Source organism: Phyllostomus hastatus, unplaced genomic scaffold, assembly GCF_019186645.2.
Source record: "Phyllostomus hastatus isolate PE091 unplaced genomic scaffold, TTU_PhHast_1.1 phas_contig_210, whole genome shotgun sequence".
Classification (NCBI taxonomy): domain Eukaryota; kingdom Metazoa; phylum Chordata; class Mammalia; order Chiroptera; family Phyllostomidae; genus Phyllostomus; species Phyllostomus hastatus.
Genome location: NW_025333737.1, coordinates 19543348 through 19551384, shown reverse-complemented (window position 1 = coordinate 19551384; position 8037 = coordinate 19543348). Strand labels below are relative to the sequence as shown.

At 40.4% G+C, this 8037-nt stretch overlaps 1 protein-coding gene across 1 annotated transcript; it reads left to right on the top strand.

Annotated features, from left to right (window-relative positions):
- The first annotated feature begins 298 nt into the window (after nt 1-298).
- Nucleotides 299-4887, top strand: SMG8 (SMG8 nonsense mediated mRNA decay factor). The gene is made up of 4 exons (XM_045837407.1): nt 299-2068; nt 2599-2744; nt 3006-3875; nt 4451-4887. The coding sequence occupies exons 1-4, from the start codon at nt 310-312 to the stop codon at nt 4646-4648; spliced, it is 2973 nt and encodes a 990-aa protein (XP_045693363.1). The 5' UTR covers nt 299-309; the 3' UTR covers nt 4649-4887.
- The last annotated feature ends 3150 nt before the right edge of the window (nt 4888-8037 follow it).

Below are 8037 nucleotides of genomic sequence, written 5' to 3'. Positions count from 1 at the left end.
AACTTTTATACTTTGGAAGTCACATGACACTTCTTCTGCGTGTTTTTATTCCTTCAAATGCCAACTAACTGCTTCTGATTGGCTTTCTGATATGGTATCTCAATTCCTACCGTCTCAAGTTAAGGAAAATCTTAAACCGCTGTGGTACAGAACTAGTGAAAATCTTGGAGAAAAGAGAGGAGTGGGAGGCGGAACCAAAAGTGAGAGAAACGCAAGCGCTGAAGAAGAGGGGGAGGGATTTTAGCACCGGACGAGAGTCGGTTGGGTTTGCCTGGAGGACCGGAAGGACTCTGGGGAAGTCTCAGCACCATGGCGGGTCCGGTCAGCTTGAGAGATCTTCTAATGGGATCCGCAGCCTGGAACAACCCTGAAAGTCCCGAGGGGCCCCCTGCAGAGGGCGGAGGGAGCGTGGCGGGTGGACCGGAGCCTCCTTGGCGAGAGGATGAGATCTGCGTGGTGGGAATCTTCGGCAAGACGGCTCTGCGACTGAATTCCGAGAAGTTCTCACTTGTGAACACGGTGTGCGACCGGCAGGTCTTCCCCCTTTTTCGCCACCAAGATCCTGGGGATCCAGGGCCTGGAATCAGGACCGAGGCTGACGCCGTTGGGGAGGCTGGTGGAGCCGGGGATCCTGGGGCTGGGTCCGCGGATCCAGTTCGGGGAGGTGTAGCTGCCGCGGAAAGTAACCAAACTGAGCCAGGCTTGCAGGACTATAGCCTTCTGCAGGCCTATTACAATCAGGAAAGCAAAGTTCTGTATCTTCTTCTCACTTCCATCTGTGATAATTCCCAGCTTCTGCGGGCTTGTCGGGCCCTTCAGAGCGGGGAAGCTGGAGGTGGGCTCCCTTTACCTCATGCAGAAGCACACGAGTTCTGGAAACATCAAGAGAAGCTGCAGTGCCTCAGTCTCCTTTACCTTTTCTCCGTCTGTCATATCCTGCTTTTAGTCCATCCCACTTGTTCTTTTGACATCACTTATGATCGAGTATTCAGAGCCCTGGATGGACTGAGACAGAAAGTACTGCCCCTTCTCAAAACAGCCATTAAGGATTGTCCAGTTGGCAAAGACTGGAAACTAAACTGCCGACCCTGCCCGCCTAGACTCCTTTTCCTCTTTCAACTCAATGGAGCCCTTAAAGTGGAACCCCCTCGGAGCCAAGACCCAACTCATCCAGACAAGCCCAAGAAGCATTCTCCCAAAAGGAGATTGCAACATGCCTTGGAGGACCAGATTTATAGAATCTTCCGGAAAAGTCGTGTCTTGACTAATCAGAGTATCAACTGCCTCTTCACTGTGCCTGCCAACCAAGCTTTTGTGTACATAGTTTCGGGAAGCCAGGAGGAGGACCCAGTAGGCATGTTGCTGGACCAACTTAGGAGTCATTGTACTGTGAAGGACCCTGAATCTTTGCTGGTGCCTGCACCCCTTTCTGGTCCCAGGCGATACCAAGTGATGAGGCAACACAGCCGACAGCAACTTTCTTTCCACGTTGACAGCAGCAGTTCCAGTTCTTCAGGGCAGCTAGTGGATTTCACTCTTCGGGAATTCCTGTGGCAGCATGTGGAGCTAGTGCTAAGCAAGAAAGGTTTTGATGATAGTGTGGGAAGGAACCCACAGCCTTCCCATTTTGAACTTCCCACTTACCAGAAGTGGATCTCAGCAGCTTCAAAACTGTATGAAGTAGCTATTGATGGGAAAGAGGAGGACCTGGGGTCTCCCACTGGAGAGCTAACATCTAAGATTTTAAGCAGTATTAAAGTCTTGGAAGGGTTTTTGGATATTGACACCAAATTCTCAGAAAACCGATGCCAAAAAGCTTTACCCATGGCTCATAGTGCCTATCAGTCAAATTTGCCTCATAATTACACGATGACTGTCCATAAGAATCAACTCGCCCAGGCTCTGCGAGTATATAGTCAGCATGCTAGGGGTCCAGCCTTTCACAAATATGCCATGCAGTTACATGAGGACTGCTACAAGTTTTGGAGCAATGGTCATCAGCTCTGTGAGGAGAGGAGTTTAACTGATCAACATTGTGTACATAAATTTCACTCATTACCTAAATCAGGTAACTAAAGTTTTCTCAGAATTTTGAAATCAAAACTATGAGCTGTGTTTTTATTCTTGTCTTAAGAGAATTTACTCACTATGTATTGGGATTTTTAAAAAGAGCCCTATAGAAATGTAGGTGCATCAGATTTGTTCTCTCCTTCTGCTGTAAAAAAGAAAATAATCAGCTATGATGACTAATTATTTTCTCATATTTAAAGAATGAACCCTAGAGTATTAGTAAATGAGAACTGTTAAGTAATACAAAGTTTCAAAAATATCAACCTTTTTATATTGTAGTTTTTGTTGAACTAAAATGAAGTATAAGGTCACCATAATGATGATAAAATTTATTTAGGAAATGTAATGTATTGTCACCTGTTTTCTTCTTTTATGTGTGTTTAGTCAAGGTTTGGTGTTGGGTTTTGGGGCTTTTTTTCTTATTTCCAAAATACTGTTCGGAGAAATTTTGGGGTTAGATGCTAAAGAATGCAAAGTAAATTTGACTCTGTGTTGTGTGTGTGAAATTAATAGTAACATATTTTCTAGGAGAAAAACCAGAGGCTGAAAGAAATCCTCCTGTGCTGTATCACAATAGCCGAGCTCGATCCACTGGTGCCTGTAATTGCGGAAGGAAACAAGCCCCTCGAGACGATCCCTTTGATATCAAGGCAGCTAACTATGACTTTTATCAGGTAGATTCAGGATTTTTGTTCTTATGTCTTTTTCTTTTTCCTGTTACTACCAACTGAGTAAAAATGCATATTTTCATAAGTAAAACATCCAGAAAAGTAAATGTGACTGCTGTGTGATATGTAAACAAGGGAAAGTTCTTTATATGTACTTACTTATTTGCTTACTCATTAATTGTTGATCTTGCTTTTCTAAGTGAAGAACTCTTTGTGTTATTTTAAATGAAAAAGTCACAGTTTTCCCCCCTTCATCTTCCTCTGTAGCTTCTGGAAGAAAAATGTTGTGGAAAATTGGATCATATCAATTTCCCAATATTTGAACCAAGTACTCCAGATCCTGCACCTGCCAAAAATGAATCTTCTGCCCCTCCAGATGCAGAAGCTGACAGACTTAAAGAAAAAGAACCTCAAACCCAAGGAGAGAGCACAAGCCTGAGTTTAGCTTTGAGTTTAGGTCAATCCACAGATAGTTTAGGTACTTATCCAGCTGATCCACAAGCAGGAGGAGATAATCCAGAAGTTCATGGTCAAGGAGAAGTAAAAACTGAGAAGAGACCAAACTTGGTTGATCGACAGGCATCCACAGTTGAGTATCTGCCAGGCATGCTGCATTCAAATTGCCCGAAAGGTCTCCTTCCCAAATTCTCAAGCTGGTCTTTGGTTAAACTGGGCCCTGCTAAGTCTTACAACTTTCATACAGGTTTGGACCAACAGGGCTTCATTCCAGGAACAAACTATCTTATGCCTTGGGACATTGTCATCAGGACCAGAGCTGAAGATGAAGGAGACTTAGACACAAATTCTTGGCCTGCTCCAAATAAAGCTATCCCTGGAAAGAGAAGCGCAGTCGTAATGGGGAGAGGAAGACGGCGAGATGACATAGCGCGGGCATTTGTGGGCTTTGAATATGAAGACTCTCGAGGTCGGAGGTTTATGTGCTCAGGACCTGACAAAGTAATGAAAGTATTGGGGAGTGGACCAAAGGAATCAGCTTTAAAAGCCCTGAATAGTGATATGCCATTATATATTCTGTCATCCTCTCAGGGTAGAGGGCTAAAACCACATTATGCTCAACTTATGAGGCTTTTTGTTGTGGTTCCTGATGCTCCTTTGCAGATAATACTAATGCCTCAGGTAAGATATACAACCCTTTTTGTCTTCAGAAACTAAAATGCTAATGCTTTGTTTTGTTTGCTTTTCAGTTTTTACTTACTGATTTTGGGGAGGGAGGAGGAACGTTGATTTATTGTTCCACTTATTTATGCATTCATTGACTGGTTGCTTCTTATGTGTCCTGACTGGAGATCAGACCCTCAACCCTGGCATATTGGGACAATTCTCTAACCAATTGAGCTACCTGGCCCGGATCTGATGCTTGTTTTGGTTGTTTTGAAATAGTACACAATAATATCAAAATAATTACTTAATTAAGAAAGTCTTAATTTTAAATACTCTTTATACCTAATGTTCTTTTTCTTGAAAACTAAATTGCATCATACCATCAGTTCATATCAATTGGTTCAGAGGCAGAACTTGACGTTAAAAATTTGTAGAAAAGCAGGATAATATTTGAGCCTAAATAATGACTTTTGGCTATGATGAAAGTTAGGAGTGCACCCATTCCCTACATAACTATTGTTTAGACATTTACCTTTCAGGTGTTTCGTACTGAAAAATGGAAAAGTGATTATATTACCTGTGTTTTTCAGGTTCAACCAGGGCCACCCCCCTGTCCAGTATTCTACCCAGAAAAACAAGAAATCACTCTCCCACCAGACGGCCTCTGGGTTTTGAGGTTTCCCTATGCATATGTGACAGAGCGAGGACCGTGTTTCCCCCCGAAGGAAAATGTACAGTTAATGAGTTACAAGGTGCTCCGTGGGATTCTTAAAGCAGTAACACAATAAGTGTGTTCCAGCCAGTTCATTTCTAAACTTGAGCTGGTTTTTGTTTTTTGGTGTAAATGGAGTTATTGATTTGGTACGTGTTTGCTGTGTTTTCTTGAAGCCAAAATGGGTTTTGGTTACAGGTGTTCAGTATTTGGACAATAATTTTTCTACTGTTTCATGATATTGTTGGTATTTATTGTCAGTGGGGCTATAAGTTCCTAATAAACATTGGTTGTTCTAGAAAAGGACTTAAAATACATGGTTGATTCCTCTGTTTTCTCTTGTTTCTATTTCACTGTCCATAATAAAACATGTTTCTATCAAAACTAAATGTTGTAAAATTATGTTGAGCCAAAACTTTGTTATTACTAAAATAATGTTTTAACTGGGATTTTCATTAAGATTCTGCTCCTGAAATTATCTTTAAACAAGCCCTGTTTGGTTCACAGTTCTGCTGCCTGAGTTAGAGTCTTTTTTCCTTTTACCATTTGATTCTTGGACTGATGAAATACCATGTTTTAAATGAATGCTATCTGAGCTAAAGCTTTTCAATCCAAAATATTACCCACTTTATTCTTTAAAAATTCCTATACTGTGAAACAATTTTTAAGTGACTCAAAACTTACTAATCTATGATAACTCCTTTTTTTTTCAGATTTTATTTATTTTTTATTTTTAGAGAGAGGGGAAGGGAGGAAGAAAGAGAGGGAGAGAAACATTGATGTGCGAGAGAAAATGTGGACCAGTTGACCTGGCCCACAACCCAGGCATGTGCCCTGATAGAGAATCCAAGTGGCGACTCCCGGTTCTCAGGCACCCAGTCCACTGAGCCACAGCAGCCAGGGTAACTTTCACGAGCATTGACCTGATGACACTGATATATCATCAATTAGATAAATGTGCAAAATGAGTTAACATACCAGAGTTTTAGTGAAATTGATTATATTTTCCTAAACAAATTGATTCTAAAATGCTGGGCAAGTAGAATTGGAGAGTTTAGTCTTAATATATATGAAATATAGTATTTGCATAATGTATCTTACTAATAGTTTAAAACAGTCATTTAGGTTTTGATTAAGAAGTTCATATAGGCAGTTATAAAAACAGTCATGGTGATACAAAGTACACTATAGGGATATAATCAGGAGGGTCCCCTTCCTTGGTTCTTGTCTCTCCCGCAAGAGAAGAAAGAATTCACATGAGAGACAACATGTATAGTGGAAATAGCAAATTTATTTATGAAATACACGAGCATGAAGCTGCAAGCAGGCACCCAGCCAGTCTGAGTGCACTGCTTATTGGGACTTTAGGGGTTTTATGCTTGTAGGCAGCTTCTGCGTTTCCCCTTCTCCTCCCCTCTTCAGACCTTGTCATTTATATACAGTTTTAAAGCCTTTTCCAGATCATGGTAACAATGCATACAGAATTTCAAGGGCTCCCCCCTTGCACTATCATGGTTTTTCTTGTGATTTTGAAAATACCTGGCAATCTTGCTAGGCCAGGCTCAGGACTACGGAGTTAAGGGGTGAGACATGTCTCCCATCCCCTCCCTGACTTGATTTGCTATCTTGCTTAACAGATCCCTAGAAAATAACTTGATTAATTGTGTCATTAATAAATACATTTTATTTATGCTTTTAAATTAACTGACCTGGCCTGGGGATCTTCAAGAGTTCTTTGTCTCTGGTGGTCTGGGGATTACCTACCAATAGCACAGCTCCCTGGGGTGGTTGAAAATATGCAGATTCTATCCTGCCAGCCCCAAACTGTGAGTTAATTGTGGCGCCTGGCTGAGAAATTTTCCTTTGTAAAGGTATTAATTCTTTCATTCGCTAAAGATTAAGAAAAGTTACATATACATGCCATTTAGAGTTAACTTTTCATTAATCAAGAGACCTGAGAAGATGTCTCATTCCCACCAATCACTGAAGTTCAAAACCATTCCTGAGGGGTAGTTGGAGTCGGTATTAGTTTCCTAGGACTGCAGTAACCAAGTACCACAGACTTGGCTTCAACAACAGAAACTTATTCTCTCACACTTTCAGTGTGTAAAAGTCCAAAATGGAAACATGGTCCAGTGTGTGTGTTCTCCAAATTCATACGCTGAAACCCGACCACCCAATGCAATACTCATTTCTTTTGGCAAGCAATTAGGGTTGGATAAGATTGTGAGGGTGAAGCTAACATTCATTTCCCTTTGAAGGCCTAGCAAATAATATCTGAGACTGATGGTTGTGTATATGCTGAGTTAAATTACAGTTTGTGGTTGGGCTTCCTTTAAAAAACAAATGTATACTTATGCCTTACATGACATTTTATTTTTCTTAATGACATTCAGTCTGCCTTGTGTATACTTGTCCTACCTTTATAGGAAATGAAGGGTTCTATACCCTTATATCAATCTTATATCCTCCCTCTTTTAGCAAAATGTCTTGCATGTAGCAGTAGCAGGTGCTCATTGAAGACTGGTTGAATAAATGATTGTTAGTAGGCGAAAACTGGTAATAGATGAAGTTTTGGTAATTCTTCAGTGGGTGCCATAATTCTAAATATTTTGGATTTGGGAATCTAAAGATTGGTCTAATTAGATTTGATAGGCAATTTGACCAGTGAATGTGTTTAGCAGCAGAATTTGTGTGTTTTGAGCTGCTACTTCATATTGTTATTGCCAGGCATTTTCCTTTATTGCCTGTGGTGTTAACTTGTTGGATGCTTTACTTTGTGAAATACATTATTTCTCAACATCATGGTAAAAGGGATAATGCACTTTGTGTTTTCAACTTGTAGAATATGTCCACTTGCCTAGAGTGAATAACTGCATGACGGTGAGTTGTTTAGGCTAAACACTCGTTTCATTAGTTTTTTTGTTGTTGCTGTTTTGTTTTGATTTGTTTTGGTCTGTACTCCCTGACAATAAAGGCTGGGAAGAAGGCCATCAGGTCAATGTGTATATGTGTGTGTGCTTTGGAAGTAAAAACACTCTAGGACTGGTTTAAGATATTTCAAAAGCATGTAAAGAAATATGATTGGTGGGTTGGACTCCTGCTGTAGTGTCAAGGCGAAAAGATGAATATGCTTTATTGGTACTTTAATTTCTGTAGACTAGAATGTTGGTTTAAGTACTAACATTAAATTCCTAGTATAAGAAATAACTCATTCCTCTATTCATCTATTGAATACTTTGTAGGTAATAATACTGTTGATGGTGTAAAGACATTTGATTACTAGCTTAATTTTCTAAAATTACAGATTTAAAAAGGCTTATTCACCGGAAATTAAGTACTTTCCTTTTTTGGAGAAAAAGTGTGAGTGAGTATGTAAGGTACTCACATGACATTACTATAGGGCTGACAACATGTTAATATGAAATCAAAATCATCTAGTTTTGCCCCTGGCTGGTGTAGCTC